The sequence below is a fragment of the Hyla sarda genome, chromosome 1 (assembly GCF_029499605.1).
Source record: "Hyla sarda isolate aHylSar1 chromosome 1, aHylSar1.hap1, whole genome shotgun sequence".
Lineage (NCBI taxonomy): Eukaryota > Metazoa > Chordata > Amphibia > Anura > Hylidae > Hyla > Hyla sarda.
This window is the reverse complement of record NC_079189.1, coordinates 605874864-605896059: the sequence shown is the minus strand read 5'-3', so window position 1 is coordinate 605896059 and position 21196 is coordinate 605874864. Positions and strand designations below refer to the sequence as shown.

At 44.6% G+C, this 21196-nt stretch overlaps 1 protein-coding gene across 3 annotated transcripts in view; it reads left to right on the top strand.

Moving 5' to 3' along the window:
* Positions 1–12331, top strand: part of LOC130296691 (oocyte zinc finger protein XlCOF22-like) — a 63945-nt gene extending 51614 nt beyond the window's left edge. For 2 of the 3 annotated variants that reach the window (XM_056548524.1, XM_056548517.1), the window contains exons 2-7: positions 3005–3144; positions 3642–3821; positions 5630–5756; positions 5840–5904; positions 6068–6557; positions 10417–12331. In XM_056548524.1, the coding sequence (XP_056404499.1) occupies positions 3067–3144; positions 3642–3821; positions 5630–5756; positions 5840–5904; positions 6068–6557; positions 10417–11555 (2079 nt within the window). In that variant the 5' untranslated portion in view covers positions 3005–3066 and the 3' untranslated portion in view covers positions 11556–12331. Of the gene's footprint in view, positions 1–2809; positions 2831–3004; positions 3145–3641; positions 3822–5629; positions 5757–5839; positions 5905–6067; positions 6558–10416 lie in introns of those variants that run through there. The other variant, XM_056548528.1, reaches the window with a different exon arrangement.
* The last annotated feature ends 8865 nt before the right edge of the window (positions 12332–21196 follow it).

The following is a 21196-nucleotide window of genomic DNA, read 5'->3' as shown; positions in this document are numbered from 1 at the left end:
AGACAACGGTGCAATGCTCTGCACATACCCCCCTCCCCCATGTGTATAGCAGTGTGTGTATGAACATTCCTATTCGGGTGGGTGTATGTGCAGAGCATTGCACCGTTGCCTGCACATACCCCCACCTGTATAGACACATGGGGGGGTATGTGTAGACTGCAGAGCATTGCACCCTTGGATCTGTGGAAGGCCCTAGGGTGCAATGTTCTGCAGTGCACTTAGCCCCATGTGCAGGGGCCGGAGCACAGGAGAGAGCAGGGGCCAGAGCACGGGAGAGAGCAGGGGCCGGAGCACGGGAGAGAGCAGGGGCCGGAGCACGGGAGAGAGCAGGGGCCGGAGCACGGGCCGCATTAGAGGCTGCAGCAGGGGCCGGAGCACGGGAGAGAGCAGGGGCCGGAGCACGGGAGAGAGCAGGGGCCGGAGCACGGGAGAGAGCAGGGGCCGGAGCATGGGAGAGAGCAGGGGCCGGAGCACGGGAGAGAGCAGGGGCCGGAGCACGGGACGCATTAGAGGCTGCAGCAGGGGCCGTAGCACGGGAGAGAGCAGGGGCCGGAGCACGGGACGCATTAGGGGCTGCAGCACGGGAGAAAGCAGGAATCGTGGCCGGAGCAGTGAGGAACCTCCAGGGCCAGCTCCACATAAGCAAAGGACAGGCATATTTAGTAGTTTACACAGTGGCAACATAACAGGTAAGGCCTCTCAATGTGCTCTGCAGGGGGCTGAATTGGGAACTGACCTTGGTGCTTGTCTGAAGGCAGTGAGGAGGGGGGGGGGGGGGGGGACTGCCTGTGTGAGCGCGCTCCCTGTACTCGTTCTCAGGCAGTGCGTGCCCACGCATACACTCAATAGAAAATCTCCTATACTGGATACCAGTATGCTTTACGGCCAGTATCCAGTATGCTGTAAAATCTAGACTAATCTGTCTGGCTAAAAGACAGGTGACCCCTAGTGGTGGCAATTTTGAGCTTTAATTTCAGTTGAAAATGTAACTTTTTTTTAACAGGTGTATATTGTGAAATATCATATTAGAACGAGTCCTGCAATATATGAAAAGTTTTCAACAATGACAGTGCCTCTTTAAACCATTCTCATGAGGGGAGAACACTTCAAACCCCATGGGTCCCAACTGCTATCAGCAGCCGGTACCCAGGATTAATGCTGGACACCACCGATCGGGCCGATGGCTGGCATTAACCCTTTAGATGCCGCAATCAAAGTGAAACTATCCCGGCAGCTCAGCAGAGCTGATTGGGACTATCGCGAGGAAATCGCAATGTCCCGATCAGCTTACTGGACAACGGGAGGGTGCTTACCTTCCTCCTCCTGGTCCAATCAGGTCCCGAAATGCGTCTGGGCATACGGCAATAAAAGATCTTCTTTTATACAACATCTTGCTTTTGTCTGAGTATATTTCGGAGTGGAAGCGCCATTGGAACCTGGTATTTTGCTGTTGTTGTCTCTTTTAAGAGATCTACGCTAGAAATGAAAGCAGCGATCTGATTGGTTGCTATGGGCAACTCAGCAGCTTTTCCTCTGGACAGGTTTTGATAAATCTCCCCCTAGGTCTCCAAGGTTCTGGGGATTCCTGGTTGGGAACCAATGGGTTAGAGGAGATTTACACTCGTACAATTGATGTCTATGGGGGAGATTTATCAAAAACTGTGTAGAGGAAAAGTTTCTGAGTTGCCCATAGCAACCAATCAGATTGCTTCTTTCATTTTTGAAAAGGCCTCTGAAAACTGAAAGAAGCGATCTGACTGGTTGCTATGGGCAACTGGACAACTTTTCCTCTACACAGGTCTTAATAAATCTCCCCCTATGTGACTGGATTGTTCTTCTCCGGCCCTGATGTCCCCGTGGTCTCCTTAAAGGGGTACTCCGGTGGAAAACAGTGTGCCAGAAAGTTAAACAGATTTGTAAATGACTTCTATAAAAAAAAATCTTTACCCTTCCAGTACTTTTTAGCAGCTGTATACTACAGAGTAAATTCTTTTCTTTTTGAATATCTATCTTTGTCTTGTCCACAGTGCTGACACCTGATGCCCGTATCAGGAACTGTCCAGAGCAGGAGAAAATCCCCATTGCAAACCTATGCTGCTCTGGACAGTTCCTGACACTGACAGAGGTGTCAGCAGAGAGCACTGTGGACAAGAAAAGAAATTCAAAAAGAAAAGAATTTCCTCTGTAGCATACAGCTGCTAAAAAGTACTGGAAGGATAAAGATTTTTTTAATAGAAGTAATTTACAAATCTGTTTAACTTTCTGGTGCCAGTTGATTTAAAAAGAAAAATGTTTTCCACCGGAGTACCCCTTATATATACATCACTACTACAAGATTGGATATAGCGGTGAGGACAGTCTGTACATCACAAGTCCATTACGGCCTATGATGGTCTCTACTGCTCTGATCTCAGACATGGAGGAGCTGCCTAGAGAAGACAATAAAGTCATGAATCCATTCCAGAGAGACAAAACATCATCTACACCTTTAAAGGGGTACTCCACTGGTCAGCCTTCAGAAGGAAATGTTCCCGAAAGCTGTTTTCGCGCTGTGGGGTCGGCCACGCCCCTTGTGACATCACCCCCACGCGTGGCTGTGATGTCACAAGGGGCGTGGTCGCCCCCCACAGCGTGAAAACAGCGCTCGGAACATTTCCTTCTGAAGGCTGACCAGTGGAGTACCCCTTTAAGAGGTTTTACGATTTCCAATTAATTTCAATTTCTGATTGAGGAAGATCACTGAGGCTGCGGTGTACTCAGAAACTCATCATCAGAGCAGGGAGAGCGCCGTCAGAATAAGTAACTAGAAGGACTTTGTGGACCAGGAGAGGTGAGTGCGCTCTAGTCTGTTATTATACAAGCCTGGGGTGCTGCATTTTGTTTTTTTAAATTGAAAACCCCTGTAATGTCTCCTCAGATGTTTCACCATATTAGCTCCAGGAAATGGATTTTATTTCTCCATAGAATCTTGCGGTTTATAATCGTCTCCTCTTCTTCCCTTCAGGTTTCTCCAACCCAGGATCCTCTGCTGATATCTTCTATATAAGAGAAGTTTCCTGATCAACCATGGAGAGAGACAGGAACAAGATGGCCGACAGGATAATAGACCTCACCCTACAGATACTCTTCCGGCTTACTGGAGAGGTGAGGGATTCTGGGAGTGATGTCACATGACCTAATTCTTATCTATGTAATAACAGATGGATATGACTGGGAGGTGAGGGATTCTGGGAGTGATGTCACATGACCTCATTCTTATCTATGTAATAACAGATGGATATGACTGGAGAGGTGAGGGATTCTGGGAGTGATGTCACATGACCTCATTCTTATCTATGTAATAACAGATGGATATGACTGGAGAGGTGAGGGATTCTGGGAGTGATGTCACATGACCTCATTCTTATCTATGTAATAACAGATTGATATGACTGGAGAGGTGAGGGATTCTGGGAGTGATGTCACATGACCTCATTCTTATCTATGTAATAACAGATGGATATGACTGGAGAGGTGAGGGATTCTGGGAGTGATGTCACATGACCTCATTCTTATCTATGTAATAACAGATGGATATGACTGGAGAGGTGAGGGATTCTGGGAATGTATGTAGTGATATTAATGTGTCTCTCCATACACAGGATTACACAGTAGTGAAGAAGTCCTCTAGTGGGCGCTGTCGGGCCCCTGTGTGTGAAGGATGGGGAAGAACCCTGAGCCCAATCCCGGAGCCTGCACCTCACTCCCTGATACATGAGGAAATGGAGGAACAGAAGATTCTAGAACTGATCAACAAGATGATAGAGCTGCTGACTGGAGAGGTGACCCTGCTGGGACATTATACAGTAATGGAGGGGTCTGGTGATGACTGGAGAGGTGACACTGCTGGGAATGCTGGGACATTATACAGTAATGGAGGGGTCTGGTGATGTCTGGAGAGGTGACACTGCTGGGACATTATACAGTAATGGAGGGGTCTGGTGATGACTGGAGAGGTGACACTGCTGGGAATGCTGGGACATTATACAGTAATGGAGGGGTCTGGTGATGACTGGAGAGGTGACACTGCTGGGAATGCTGGGACATTATACAGTAATGGAGGGGTCTGGTGATGACTGGAGAGGTGACACTGCTGGGAATGCTGGGACATTATACAGTAATGGAGGGGTCTGGTGATGACTGGAGAGGTGACCCTGCTGGGACATTATACAGTAATGGAGGGGTCTGGTGATGACTGGAGAGGTGACACTGCTGGGACATTATACAGTAATGGAGGGGTCTGGTGATGACTGGAGAGGTGACACTGCTGGGAATGCTGGGACATTATACAGTAATGGAGGGGTCTGGTGAGGACTGGAGAGGTGACACTGCTGGGAATGCTGGGACATTATACAGTAATGGAGGGGTCTGGTGATGACTGGAGAGGTGACACTGCTGGGACATTATACAGTAATGGAGGGGTCTGGTGATGACTGGAGAGGTGACACTGCTGGGAATGCTGGGACATTATACAGTAATGGAGGTGTCTGGTGATGACTGGAGAGGTGACACTGCTGGGAATGCTGGGACATTATACAGTAATGGAGGGGTCTGGTGATGACTGGAGAGGTGACACTGCTGGGACATTATACAGTAATGGAGGGGTCTGGTGATGACTGGAGAGGTGACACTGCTGGGAATGCTGGGACATTATACAGTAATGGAGGGGTCTGGTGATGACTGGAGAGGTGACACTGCTGGGAATGCTGGGACATTATACAGTAATGGAGGGGTCTGGTGATGACTGGAGAGGTGACACTGCTGGGACATTATACAGTAATGGAGGGGTCTGGTGATGACTGGAGAGGTGACACTGCTGGGACATTATACAGTAATGGAGGGGTCTGGTGATGACTGGAGAGGTGACACTGCTGGGACATTATACAGTAATGGAGGGGTCTGGTGATGACTGGAGAGGATACACTGCTGAGAATGCTGGGACATTATACAGTAATGGAGGGTCTGGTGATGACTGGAGAGGTGACACTGCTGGGACATTATACAGTAATGGAGGGGTCTGGTGATGACTGGAGAGGTGACACTGCTGGGACATTATACAGTAATGGAGGGGTCTGGTGATGACTGGAGAGGTGACACTGCTGGGACATTATACAGTAATGGAGGGGTCTGGTGATGACTGGAGAGGTGACACTGCTGGGACATTATACAGTAATGGAGGGGTCTGGTGATGACTGGAGAGGTGACACTGCTGGGAATGCTGGGACATTATACAGTAATGGAGGGGTCTGGTGATGACTGGAGAGGTGACACTGTTGGGAATGCTGGGACATTATACAGTAATGGAGGGGTCTGGTGATGACTGGAGAGGTGACACTGCTGGGAATGCTGGGACATTATACAGTAATGGAGGGGTCTGGTGATGACTGGAGAGGTGACACTGCTGGGACATTATACAGTAATGGAGGGGTCTGGTGATGACTGGAGAGGTGACACTGCTGGGAATGCTGGGACATTATACAGTAATGGAGGGGTCTGGTGATGACTGGAGAGGTGACACTGCTGGGAATGCTGGGACATTATACAGTAACACCACTGGAGTTGGGGTGATGACTGTATCATTGTGTGTCAGGTTCCTATAAGGTGTCAGGACGTGGCGGTCTATTTCTCCATGGAGGAGTGGGAGTATGTAGAAGGACACAAGGATCAGTACAAGGATCAGGTGATGATGGAGGATCAGCAGCCCCTCACATCAGCAGGTAATAGACATGACTATATACACACGTCCTCTCATTATTTGTATGTAAAGAATGAATTCAGTCTCTGTATGTGTTCCCTACAGTCAGATCCAGTAAGAGAACAGCAGCAGAGAGGTGTCCCCGTCCTCTTCTTCCACAGGATGATCAGGTAGATGGAGATATTTCCCATGATCTGTAGAAGGGCTGTGAAGCTCTTGTGGTCAGTCCCCCCACCCTCCATGACTCCTCATCTTTTGCTCATATAAAACATCCCAGGTGACTTCTACTCTCTGATGACTTTTACAATATTTCTCTTACATCTTATGAATCAGGGAGAAGATCTAAACAATATTAATGCTCCAGAGACAGATGTGAGCGGTGATGAGCAGTATAAGGAGGACATTTCTACAGGGAAAGATTTTATCTATTTTAATGCAACGGACAGAAGTGAAGAAGAAGAAGAAGAGACAGCTGTGAGTGGTGATGAGCAGTATAAGGAGGACATTACTACAGAGAAAGATCTGATCTATATTAATGCTACAGACATAAAGGAAGAAGAAGAGGAGACAGATGTGAATGGTGAAGAGCAGTATAAGGAGAATATTCCTACAGGGAAGGATCTGACCTATATTAATGCTACAGACATAAAGGAAGAAGAAGAGGAGACAGATGTGAGTGGTGATAAGCAGTGTAAGGAGGACATTCCTGCAGGGAAAAATCTGATCTATATTAATGCTACAGACATAAAGGAAGAAGAAGAGGAGACAGATGTGAGCAGTGATGAGCAGTATAAGGAGGACATTTCTACAGGAAACCACCCATGTGAGTAGTAACCCATAAAAGCAGAGAACATTCAGAGATTCTACTATTTTTTTTTTTTTAAGCTTCAGGTCCTGTCAGTTTTTTTCCTGTATTATTCAGTATTCAATGCAAATATATGGAAAACGATGTGTTACCGCCATGGGTGTCTACAGAAACCTTTTCAATGCAGGGGGCATTCATTTTAACATCATCCATGTTCTGCCTCTTTTTGACAATAGTCCAGATCCAACAAGAGGTAGGGGGAGGGGTGGGGAAGGACACGGGGAAGCTCCAGCTCCACTTGGAAGTGAAAAAATTCCTTTATTGGTAGTCCATAAATTTGGATGTTAATTTGAAAGGAAATCCTAAAGAAGGAATTTGTACGAGCCTTTACAGAAAGCCTACATCTGGCAACAGTATTTTGTTTGCAGACAGTTGTCATCCCCGTCATGTAACCCGCAATCTACCTGTGGGAGAATACATTCGAGCAAAAAGGGGCATCATCCACCAAAGAAATCTTTGAACAAACAAGTAAAGACATAGATGACAGATTATTAAAAAGGGGATACTCAAAATCTACTCTAACTAGAGCCAAACGTATAGCTCAACATAAAGACAGGGATGAGTTATTATGTAACAGACATAAAAAAGGTACATCAAATGATGGCAAAGTTACATTCTCAACACAATACAGTATGCAGTTTTCACAGATAAAATCTATTATGTTGCAAAACTTACCTGTTCTTTATGAAGATGACACATTGTATAGTGTTCTCCAAGAAGGTGTAAACATAGTGGCAAAAAGAGGTCGCACTCTGCGCAACCAGTTGTCCCCGAGTGATTTTACACACAAATCTCAAGAAAATACGTGGTTACATTTAAAGGTTTTTTTTAAGTGTGCAAAAAATAGATGCAATCTCTGCCGATATGCCTGCAAATCCAGCACTTTTGTTTCCATCACGAATGGCAAAAAATATCCCATAAAATCATTTCTCAATTGTGACACTACACATGTAATTTATGTAGCTACGTGCAAAGAGTGTAAGAAACAATATGTAGGTTGCACAACTAGGAAACTGAAGAAACGCATATATGAACATATGCACAATGCACACATTGCGTTTTTTCACTCACGGTCAATGTCTGGTCTGTCCAGGCATATAGCTGAGGTCCATCAGGGTAACTCAGACGTTATTGAAGTATGCGGCATTGAAAGGGTTTCCCCTCCTCAACGAGGTGGAGACTGGACCCGCCTATTGTTTAAACGTGAGGCATATTGGATTCTTATGCTGGAAACTAGATTCCCAGCAGGGATGAATTACAGAAATGATTTGGCATATATCTATTGATATTCATGTTGTATATTTATCTTTATGGTCAATATAGAAGATTATGTTTTGGCCGTGATATGTGGTTCGTAGTAAGTTTAGGCTAATTAAGCATCAGATGTGTCTAGTCATGTGGCCTTTGATCATGTGACCTGTGATAAGATTGTCAGTGTATATAAGCAGCTCGTAGCATGTAGATCATACACCAAGATTAAGGGCTTTTGACAGCCCGAAACGCGTCGGTGGACGTGAGATTTTAACTCACCATGCACGTTTTGATTTTTGCACTTTTTTATCTTTTTTCTTAATTTATGGACTACCAATAAAGGAATTTTTTCACTTCCAAGTGGAGCTGGAGCTTCCCCGTGTCCTTCCCCACCCCTCCCCCTACCTCTTGTTGGATCTGGACTATGTTAACCAAGAATATGGCTTGGCTCTGTGCTCTCGTGCACCCTGGCTGAACGTACCTTCCATGTGAAAACTGCATAATTACCGGTGAGCTGGAGTTTCTCTTTTTTTGTCTCAGGACTTTATGCTTAATACTTCTTTTTGACAATATCATGAAGGGAAGTTGCCATTGCCTGATTTTAATGTTGGAATTTACCATCTATTTTTATGTTAAGAGAGAACTCCAGCCAACACTGACTTATTCCCTATCCACTGGATAGAGGATAAGTAGCTGATCGCGGGGGATCTGCTTGATGGGACCCCCTGCGATCTCCAGAATGGAACCCTGGCTCTCAGTAAGGAACGCATGCAGTAGACTGCATGTGCACTATTCATTTCTATGGCTGCGCCAGAGATGCCCGAGTAGGCCAGGCTGTTTGGCTTCTTCCCAGTTACTGGCAGTGGCGGCTAGCTGCAAGCATATTTGGAGTGGAGACAGTTTGAGATTCGCTGCCATCAGCACCATAGTTTATTGGCTGGACTTAGACTCAGCGCCGGTACTGGGCTCTCACGAGGGAATTATTTTTTAAAGGGGTACTCCGCCCCTAGACATCTTATCCCCTATCCAAAGGATAGGGGATAAGATGTCTGATCGTGGGGGTCCCACCGCTGGGTACCCCTGGGATCTCCCTGCTACACCCGGCATTCTTTTAAAGTGTTGGGTGCAGCGCCGGCTAGTGACGCCACAGCCACGCCCCGCTAGGGATGTCATGGCCACGCCCCCTGAATGCAGGCCTATGGGAGGGGGTGTGAGGGCGTGACATTGACATCACGAGCCTCTGCTCTGCATCGCCAGTCATCTGGCACAGAGCGAAGTTAGCTTCGTTCATCGGATGTCTGTGGTGCCGCAGCTGAACGCCGGGTGCAGCAGGGAGAGCTGAAGATTGATGAACGGCTCTCCCATAGAGCTATATGGAGGGGGCGTGTCAGCCCCCGCTTCGGGCAAAGGTCGTGACATGCTGCTGTAAAGGAGAGCCGGGGCTCTAAACAGGAGATTGCGGGGGGCCCCAGTGCTCGGACCCCCCACGATCTAAAACTTATCTAGGGGATACATTTTCTTACATGATACTTCTCCTTTAAATCTGCAGTGTCCTCTTTGACAATGCCTGTAGCTAGCTATATCCTGCATCTGATTGTGTTCTGGTTCTGTGATTTTGGTTCTCATATTGGTTAACCCTTTGATATTCAGTACTTCTGTTGTCCTCTTGGCTTTTTGATCCATCTTGCTGACTATACTTTCTGTTTATTTGTCTCCCTGTGATTCTAGTATCCTGTGCATGTTCACTCATTGTGCCCTGACTGTATTTTTGTAGTTTTGTTGTTTTGACCTGAGACGTCCCTGCACTTATTCATAGTAGGGACCGTTGTCTTGTCGTGGAGTTGCTATTCAGGGTGACTACGCAATCGGCAGGGACAGGGGTTCTGGGTGAGAACTAGTGTACACTGTATCCCCGCCCATACGTCATAGTTGGTCAGTTTTTTTTAGGTGTAAAAGACAGTGATTCCAGGTTAGAAGAGATATCGCCTGCAGTTATTATTAAAGGGGTATTCCTGCTTTATACATCTTATCCCCTATCTAAAGGATAGGGGATAAGATGTATGATCGCAGGGGTCCTGCCACTGGGACCCCCACAATCTCTGTGCAGCCCCCGGAATTCTTTGCCAGGCGCTGCCTCCGAGACTTGAGGTCACGGCCACACCCCCTCCATTCATGTCTATGGTAGGGGGCGTGAGAATCGACTAAGACATAAATGGGGTGTAGGAATAAAGGCAAATGTCTAATATGAAAATAAAAACCCAAGGTCTATAACGGGATAGAGATAAATGCAACATAATAGGGATGAAATAAAAGAGGTGAGAAGCCTGGAACAAGGAGACGCTATACACAATATACATTCTTCAGTCCATTATATACGACTTGAGACAGAGTATACATCTGGAATACAGTAGCACCATCAAAGTTATTGAGATAATGCATGAATAGATCAGAGACGATGTGATCAGACAATGATGATGGTGGAATGTTCCATGATGTCAAATATTTACTATAAATATACATGTTCCTGGTTATTGCTCAAAAATAAAATCTGTTTTCTTCTTGGCAGATTCTTGTACCAGGAGATCAGAGGAGAATCTTATATCTTCAGATTATAAAGCAGATGATGATATCACACAAGATACATATGAAGAACATTCCATTATCCCAGATACACCCTCAGCCCTTCACAGCCAAGATCTGTCATCTCATCCTTTTATACAAGTCGGACCTAAAGATTCATCACAGACTGTTGAGCAAAATAAGGAGAAGCCATTTTCCTGTTCAGAATGTGGGAAATGTTTTTCATTGAAATTCACACTTATTAGACATCAAAATCTTCACACAGAGAAGAAGCCGCCAATTCCATGCCCTGAATGTGGGAAATGTTTTTCTTACAAATCAGAACTTGTTTTACACCAGAGAAGCCACACAGGGGAGAAGCCATTCTCCTGTTCAGAATGTGGGAAATGTTTTACCCAGAAATCAACACTTATTAGACATCAAAAACTTCACACAGACAAGAAGCCAATTCCATGCCCTGAATGTGGGAAATGTTTTACTGACAAATCAGCTCTCGGTAGACATCAGAGAACTCACACAGGGGTGAAGCCATTTTCATGTTCAGAATGTGGAAAATGTTTTTGTCAGAAATCAGATCTTGTTCAACACCAGAGAAGTCACACAGGAGAGAAGCCATTCCCCTGTTCAGAATGTGGTAAATGTTTTACTGTGAAATCAACACTTATTACACATCAAAAAACTCATACAGGGGAAAAGCCATTTTCATGTGAACAATGTGGGAAAATGTATTCTCAGAAATCAGATCTTGCTAGACATCAGATAATTCACACAGGGGAGAAGCAATTTTCATGTAAAAAATGTAGTACATGTTTTACTACGAAACAAAGTCTTATTGAACATCAGATAATGCACACAAGCGTGAAGCTATTTTCATGTTCAGAATGTGGGAAATGTTTTATTAGGAAATCCTTTCTTGTAGCACATCTAAGAATTCACACAGGGGAGAAGCCATTTTCATGTTCAGAATGTGGAAAATGTTTTACCCAGAAATCAACAGTTATTAGACATCAAAGAACTCACATAGGGGAGAAACCGTTTTCCTGTTCAGAATGCGGGAAATCTTTTATGGAGAAATCTAAATTTATTAGACATAAAATAAGTCACACAAGGGAGAAGCACATTTAAGGCACTGAATGATGTTTAAGAAATATCTGCAAATGCCTTTTATCCAAAGAAGCAAATGGAATATAAATTAAATGGGTTTATGGGGCTGAAACATTTTTTGTGGTACCTGCCTCCCAACAAAGTGAACACAAGAAAGACTCTAAACTCACCTCCACTGCTTCCCCACTACTGCTGCTAAGAGGTCTTCATACAGAAACTGTCCCCTCAGCCAATATATATATATATATATATATATATATATATATATATATACACACACACACACACACAGTGGGGATCAAAAGTTTGGGTACCCCAGGTAAAAATTTGTATTAATGTGTATAAAGAAGCCAAGGAAAGATGGAAAAATCTCCAAAATGCATCAAATTACAGATTAGACATTCTTATAATATGTCAACAAAATTTTTATTTTATTTCCATCATTTACACTTTAAAAATAACAGAAAACAAAAAATGGCATCTGCAAGAGTTTGGGCACCCTGCAGGATTTATAGCATGCACTGCCCCCTTTGCAAAGCTGAGACCTGCCAGTGTCATGGATTGTTCTCAAGCATCATTTGGGAAGACCAGGTGATGTCAATCTCAAAGGTTTTAAATGCCCAGACTCATCTGACTTTGCCCCAACAATCAGCACCATGGGTTCTTCTAAGCAGTTGTCTAGAAATCTGAAACTGAAAATAGTTGACGCTCACAAAGCTGGAGAAGGCTAAAAGAAGATAGCAAAACGTTTTCAGATGTCAATATCCTCTGTTCGGAATGTAATTAATCAGGAACAGTGGAAGTTAAAGCAAGATCTGGAAGACCAAGAGAAATTTCAGACAGAACAGTTCGCAGGATTGTGAGAAAAACAATTCAAAACCCACGTTTGACTGCACAATCCCTCCAGAAAGATCTGGCAGACACTGGAGTTGTGGTACACTATTCCACTATAAAGAGATACTTGTACAAATATGGTCTTCATGGAAGAGTCATCAGAAGAAAACCTCTCCACAAAAATCAGCGTTTGAACTTTGCAAATGAAAATATAGACAAGCCTGATGCATTTTGGAAACAAGTTCTGTGGACCAATGAGGTTAAAATTGAACTTTTTGGCCGGAATGAGCAAAGGTACGTTTGGAGAAGAAGGGGAACAGAATTTAATGAAAAGAACCTCTGTCCAACTGTTAAGCATGGGGGTGGATCAATCATGCTTTGGGGTTGTATTGCAGCCAGTGGCACGGGGAATATCTCACAAGTAGAAGGAAAAATGGATTCAATAAAATTTCAGGAAATTTTGGATGCTAACTTGATGCCATCTGTGAAAAAGCTGAAGTTAAAGAGAGGATGGGTTCTACAAATGGATAATGATCCTAAACACACCTCGAAATCCACTGGGGATTACATCAAGAGGCGTAAACTGAAGGTTTTGCCATGGCCTTCACAATCTCCTGACCTCAACATAATTGAAAATCTATGGATAGACCTTAAAAGAGCAGTGCGTGGCAGACATATTCAAAGATACCTCAAACAAGAACTGAAAGACTCTTAGCTGGCTACAAAGTGTTTACAAGCTGTGATACTTGCCAAAGGGGACAGTACAAGATATTAACTCTGCAGGGTGCCCAAACTCTTGCAGACGCCATTTTTTTTTTCTGTTATTTTGAAAGTGTATGTAGTGGATGGAAATAAAATCTAACTTTTGTTGACATATTATAAGAATGTCTAATCTGTAATTTGATGCCTTTTGAAGATTTTTCCATCTTTCCTTGGCTTCTTTATTTTATTTATATACATATATATATATATATATATATATATATATATATATATATATATACTGGTTAATACAAAGTCTCATGTAGCAATATTTGGTTATGATGTACTCCGGTGGAAAACAATTTTTTCAAATCAATTGGTTCCAGAAATGTAAACAGATTTTTTAATTATAATCAATCCGGTATTAATCAGCTGCTGTATGCTCCAGTGGAAGTTGTGTAGTTCTTTCCAGTCTGATCTCAGTGCTCTCTACTGACATCTCTGTCCATGTCAGGAACTGTCCAGAGCAGGAGATGTTTGGTATGGGGATTTGCTCCTACTCTGGACAGTTCATGACGCGGACAGAGTTGGCAGCAGAGAGCACTGTGGTCCGGCTGGAAAGAACTACACAACTTCTGGTGAAGCATATGTGATATCCCAGTACGGAATGATGTGGCCCCGTACTGTCCTTCTGCCCTGTCAGGCAGAGTCCCTGTATGTCCCCAGGGCTCCCATGCAGCATAACCCCATTATGTACATAGGTTGTGTATAAATGATGTGCTGTTATTTTAATGTTTATATCACATGATTGTTACCCAGAGGGCTCCAGTGACCAGGTGACCCCCCCCAAGTGACCTATGGGCTCCTTGCACAGCCCCCTATATAACAAGGGGAGGGGCTGCAATCTCTCTCTGCTGCTGTATGCTGAGGTCCAGTGCAGTTGTCTCAGTGTCTGTGTCCAGAGCATTGGAGGCCTCAAGCCTAAAGTCAAGTCATCTTATTGTCAGTCACCATCTCTGTCAAGTCCATCTGTAGTCACCGTGGCCTGCACTAAAGTCAGTCTAACTACTGCAAGCCTGTGAGGTCCCCCTGTGTCACTGGTCACCTCCCTGGGATATTTGGCTGTACTGCAAAGACTATATCACCTGTCTTGCCTCAGTAAAGCTGCCGTTATCCTTAATCTGGCGTTGGTGTCTTCATTGCCCCTGCCTGTCACGATCACACCCTATCAGTCCAGCCAACACGCTAGAGAGAGTGTGATGGTGCAAGGGTTAAAGCCACCAGACCTCTGGGGATCCACTACTAGTCCCAGCAAGTCACCAAATTAACCCTTTAATAAAGGTGTTTCACCAGAGCTTCCTTTAGAAAGATGAGCTCCTATATTTAGAAATCAAAGACCAGAGCTGATTAAGTAAACATTTAATCTGATAAAAGGTATCACAGTGCTACGTAGAAAATAAACAAATGACATACAGGTAAAAAAAATATATAAAAGAGTTCGGCAAGACAAGTTCAGAAAACAAAAAGAAAGTCCTTACAGCATAATGGTATAGCAGTCCTTGTGAGTGAGAGTCCAGCTGTTCTTAGGATGTCTTGTCAACTTTTGCTGAAGGCTTGAACAAAGGTTTGTCCAGCATCTCAGTTTTATAGTGTTTTTTAGGAGGGAAAACTCCACACACACAAGCCCCCCCTCTCCTCTGATCCCACCAGGTGGGGAGGCATCTCTCTTTGGGTCCCTTATCTCATTTAGATTTTATGATGGGACCAGAGAAATCTCATATCCTGCTGCTACAAAGGCTTTTGACTTCAAAAGAAGTATAACACAGGCAGACAGACCCCCCCCCCCCTCCAATAAAACTGGAATACACAAAAACAGATACACAGTCTGAATGAACCCTCACCCATGTCTTAGATTATACATTATACACAAATACAATTATAATACACATGTAGAATTCCATAATCAGGGCTTTGGCCTGACACTGCATAACCCAGGATCAGCGGAATTACCTTCAGGTGGTTAAGGCTAAACTACCCCCGGGCGTCACAACAAGAAGGGGTTAATACCATCGGGCCATAACATCTGCCCTGCATTGCACCCCGACTCCACAACTTTTTGGCGTCACAAGCAGGATACGGGTATGCGCCATTTTCCTTAAGTCCTCCCCCCTAATCTGAACGGTGTCCGAGACTATCTGTAATAGTTGCATGCTGTTGCGACAGAATCTGCACCAGAAAAGTGTATGGGACTGTTATCATTGTAATGTGCTTTCACCGTGGCGTTTGTGAAATAGTGGGGGAGGTGAAGAGGACTTTGCTGCCTGCTGTTTGGAAATCTGTGAAAGTTATAACCACAATGTGCAAAATTAGAGCTGAAGCTGTTACGCTATTCCACTGTGCCGGTACCTGAAAGGGTTAAGATGGTGCCGGAGAAGCATGCAAAGATGGTGGAGCAGGCAAGTGCATGCGTGGAGAGTACAAAGATGGCGCTGGAGGACCGGCAAGTTGCCACGGTCGCAGCACAACTTTTACAAGACCTAGCTGACCAGTTGCAGCAGGTGTCCCTCAGGGCCAATGAGACCTGTCCCCTGATCCCGCTACCAGAGGACAATGACTTGCCAGCAACCCCCGTAGGGGGAACTTCCAAGTCATCAAATGCATCATCGCCGGTGAAGCTGTCCCCTCACCTCCAGACCTGGGGGTCCTGGGCCGAAATACCGATAGAGGAATCGAGAGTGAGTACCCCAGCTGAGGCTGCTTTTTCTACCCCTCCTTCCACCCCCAGTCCAGAGCAAACCCCCAGGCCCAGAAGTCTGTAGAGTCTACTGCACATCCGCAGTCACCACCCCTACCCAGAAGGTTAATAGTTAGGGAGCATCTTCTTCCCTTGCCAGGGAAATCCCATCCCCCAGTTCCACTGGCCCAATCTGAATAGGCCAAGAGAGACGCTGAGGTGGCTGCAATTGTGGAGGAACTGAGGGCCCAGAGGATGGAGAGATAATAGACGAGGCAGCTGCTGTACGAGGTGCGACAGGAGCAGCAGCAAGATACCAAGAAGTTGGAGGCCCTGTATATCCGAAAGTTTGAGCATCGCCAAGAGGGTGAGCCACCCCTGGAGCAACATTGCACAACTGTAATAAAGTTTGACATGGTGAGGGGGGTTTGGCACCCTTATGGCCTGCCGACACGGGGGCACCATTCTAGTGAATAGGAGGTCAGTACAAAGGGACTATTCCCCCCCCCCCCCCCAGCTATGCATTTTCTGGAGAGCGAGGAGATTGTAGAATACACGCCTGTGCAGAGCATGAGAGGAGAGTGGGCGGCAGCTGTGACTTGCCAGAAGAATCCTACCCAAATCCCATTTGCCTACTTCCCATTGGATGACTGGGATGCAGATCCCTTTGGGTTGCTGTCAACAAAAGCTAAAGACACCCCCTGAGAGGAGGAAGTCTACCTGCCCGAGACACCTGCCATGGCTCCAAAATACCTGCCCAAGTCATCTGAGGGTGTGCCCAGGCCTTCTCCTAGGGGCGAGGAGGTTTGGCCTAATCAGCGGGCACCAACGAAAGTGCCTCGGCCCACTCCAACTGTTGTGGAGGTTTGGCCGGCCCAACAGGCACCGACCGTTCATTCCCCAGTGGCGCAAGCTTCTGCGGTACAAGAAGTAGTTACGGTGAGCCCAACAATCACCGAATCCCGGTTGTCCCAAGTCTCTTGAAACAAACATGTGAACCCCATGGAGGGGGCCCAGTCTCGCGGTCCTAGATTTATGTCACAACCTAGGAAGAAAACCGACCGGCGAGGCTGGGATGGAAAGATGCCATATAAAGACACATATGGAGTATTGTGTACAGTACTGGGCCCCTGTATATAAGAAGGACATGGCTGAACTGGAGAGGGTGCAGAGGAGGCAACAAAGATAATTATGGTATAGGGGGGGGATTACAGGACCAAGACAGGTTATCACTTGGGGTTGTTTAGTTTATAGAAAAGACGTCTTAGGGGGATCTGATCACAATGTACAACTATATGAATGGACAGTACAGAGATCTTTCTAATGATCTTTTTATATCTAGGCCGGTAACCATGACAACGGGGCATCTTCTACATCTACAGGAAAGAAGGTTTCACCTTCATTACAGACAGAGATTCTTTACTGTAAGAGCAGTGAGATTATGGAACTCTCTCCACATGATGTTGTGATGTCTGACTCAATAAACAAGGTCAAGGGGTCTGGATGTTTTTCTGGAAAAACTTAATATTACAGGTTATGGATAATAGATTTATGGGGATAGAATGTTGATCCAGGGATTTATTCTGATGCCATATCGGAGTCGGGAAGGAATTTTTCCTCTGTCATGGGGCAATTGGCATCGGCCTCATGTTTTTGTTTTTTTTTTCACCCTTCCTCGTCTTATAATCAGGCAAATACAGTCTATATCATTTTTAGGCACTTGGCTGCCATGGCACCCAGCACCATATTGTAAAAATACCAATGAGTGTAAGTAAGTGCTACATTTTGGGTTGGACCAAAGGGGGGGGATGTTTCACCTTAAGGGGATCATTTTGAAGATGTTTGGAGGCAAACAAGTAGCCTTGGAATTGGCGTGCAGGTTAGAACACTGACAGTGTGTTGAGCGATACCTACGTTGCTCTTATGTGCTAGGTGTTTATGCGCACTGCGACATGTCCAGTATTTCTAGCATACAACGACGGGCAGCCCAGGCTTAAAAAAATCCCTTTTTGAAACATATATTTTGTTACCGCAGATGTGTGGGTGATGCATGCATTGCTTTTACGGACTCTATTTCCTTCCTTAACACAATGAATGACATAAATTTAAGATTCACCTGAAAAATAGGTAAAGGTGAACTAGAATTTCTTCATGTGCTCGTAAGATTAACAAATTCTAAGCTTAACCCCTTAAGGACGCAGGACGTAAATGTACGTCCTGGTGAGGTGGTACTTAACGCACCAGGACGTACATTTACGTCCTGTGCATAACCGCGGGCATCGGAGCGATACCGTAAGCCATAATTGTGGTGGCCCAGTACAGAATCTGTTATTCTGTACACCTGCCCATCCTGTGTGGCGGCTTCTATTTCAGTGTTCCCCTGGGTCCTCATCCCTTCTAAGGACTGTAAGGTGTTATGAGATCTCATGTTATATGCTGGTTTATCTTTTGAGTCATTTGTCACCTTAAATATTGTTCATAGTAACCCTGTTGTTAAGGGGAGGTATGCAAGGTGAACAGGTGGCTTGTTGGCGACCAATGGGACATCTCCAAATTGCTCCCTTATATACCAGGGAGGAGCTAGCCTAGTCAGTTGGAGCTGAGGTTCAGCTTGAGTGAAGACCTGAGCAGTTGTCTGGTGTTCCTGAGGGAGGCCAAGGCCTAGTCACGCAGCCATGCAGCTACTACCAGTTGAACCCCTTAAGGTGAAAGTCAAAGTCTGGCAGTAAGCACAAATACAGGGGAGAAGTGTAGCCAAGATAGTCAAGTCTGTCCAATTACTAAATTCAGCATCCACTAGTCAGTCCAAGTCTACTACAAGTCCCAGCGAGCCAACAAGCTTCCTAATGTTCACCATGCATCTCCTTGGGCCTAAACTGAGCTGTAAAGACTTTAACACCTTGTCTGCCTCATTAAAGAGCCATTGTTCCGTGACCTTATATCGAAGTGATTATTTGCCCCGTGCCTGGCCAAGGAGTCATCGGCCATACTCGGGTGGTGTAGAGGATAACTACGCCCTGGTGTCACGAACACAAAGGGTTAATACCATCTGCCCTAAGGGTTAACAACATCTGCCCTTCCAACACCCTCACCACATAATTCCTTATTACGTTTTCATAGTTACCATCCCGAGCACGTCAAGGCAGCAGTCCCTTACGATCGGTTCTTCAGACTGAGACGCATTAATAGTCAAGATTCAAATTATGCGGTTCAGATGGGGGAAATATAGGACAAAATGTTGAGAGCAGTATGCAGAGGAGAGTGAATCTGCTAACAAGAAAAACAAACAGATAGCAATGAAGAGACAGGCCTCATTAGGGATGGCATGGATTAATAGAGGTCATATTAGGGATGGCTTGGATCAATATTGTTCATATTAAGGATGGCATGGATCAATAGTGTTTATATTAGGGATGGCATGGATCAATAGTGTACATATTAGGGATGGCATGGATCAATAGAGTTCATATTATGGATGGCATGGATCAATAGTGTTTATATTAGAGATGGCATGGATCAATAGAGGTCCTTTTAGGGATGGCATGGATCAATAGTGTTCATATTAGGGATGGCACGGATCAATAGAGGTCATACTAGGGATGGCTTGGATCAATAGAGTTCATATTAAGGATGACTTGGATCAATAGTATTCATATTAGGGATGGCATGGATCAATAGAGTTCATATTATGGATGGCATGGATCAATAGTGTTCATATTAGGGATGGCATGGAATAGTGTTCATATTAGGGATGGCTTGGATCAATAGAGTTCATATTAGGGATGGCATGGATCAATAGTGTTCATATTAGGGATGGCTTGGATCAATAGAGTTCATATTAGGGATGGCATGGATCAATAGAGTTCATATTATGGATGGCATGGATCAATAGAGTTCATACTATGGATGGCATGGATCAATAGAGTTCATATTTTGGATGGCATGGATCAATAGTGTTCATATTAGGGATGGCATGGATCAATAGAGTTCATATTAGGGATGGCATGGATCAATAGAATTCATATTAGGGATGGCATGGATCAATAGAGTTCATATGAGGGATGGCATGGATCAATAGAGTTCATATTAGGGATGGCATGGAATAGTGTTCATATTAGGGATGGCATGGATCAATAGAGTTAATATTATGGATGGCATGGATCAATAGTGTTCATATTAGGGATGGCATGGATCAATAGAGTTCATATGAGGGATGGCATGGATCAATAGTGTTCATATTAGGGATGGCATGGGTCAATAGAGTTCATATTATGGATGGCATGGATCAATAGTGTTCATATTAGGGATGGCTTGGATCAATAGAGGTCATATTAGGGATGGCATGGATCAATAGAGGTCATATTAGGGATGGCATGGATCAATAGAGTTCATATTATGGATGGCATGGATCAATAGAGTTCATACTATGGATGGCATGGATCAATAGAGTTCATATTTTGGATGGCATGGATCAATAGTGCTCATATTAGGGATGGCATGGATCAATAGAGTTCATATTAGGGATGGCATGGATCAATAGAGTTCATATTAGGGATGGCATGGATCAATAGTGTTCATATTAGGGATGGCATGGAATAGTGTTCATATTAGGGATGGCATGGATCAATAGAGTTAATATTATGGATGGCATGGATCAATAGTGTTCATATTAGGGATGGCATGGATCAATAGAGTTCATATTAGGGATGGCTTGGATCAATAGTGTTCATATTAGGGATGGCTTGGATCAATAGAGGTCATATTAGGGATGGCATGGATCAATAGAGTTCATATTATGGATGGCTTGGATCAATAGAGTTCATATTATGGATGGCATGGATCAATAGAGTTCATATTTTGGATGGCATGGGTCAATAGAGTTCATATTAGGGATGGCATGGATCAATAGTGTTCATATTAGGGATGGCTTGGATTAATAGAGTTCATATTAGGGATGGCATGGATCAATAGAGTTCATATTATGGATGGCATGGATCAATAGAGTTCATACTATGGATGGCATGGATCAATAGTGTTCATATTAGGGATGGCATGGATCAATAGTGTTCATATTAGGGATGGCATGGATCAATAGAGTTCATATTAGGGATGGCATGGATCAATAGAGTTCATATTAGGGATGGCATGGATCAATAGTGTTCATATTAGGGATGGCATGGAATAGTGTTCATATTAGGGATGGCATGGATCAATAGAGTTAATATTATGGATGGCATGGATCAATAGTGTTCATATTAGGGATGGCATGGATCAATAGAGTTCATATTAGGGATGGCTTGGATCAATAGTGTTCATATTAGGGATGGCATGGATCAATAGTGTTCATATTAGGGATGGCTTGGATCAATAGAGGTCATATTAGGGATGGCAT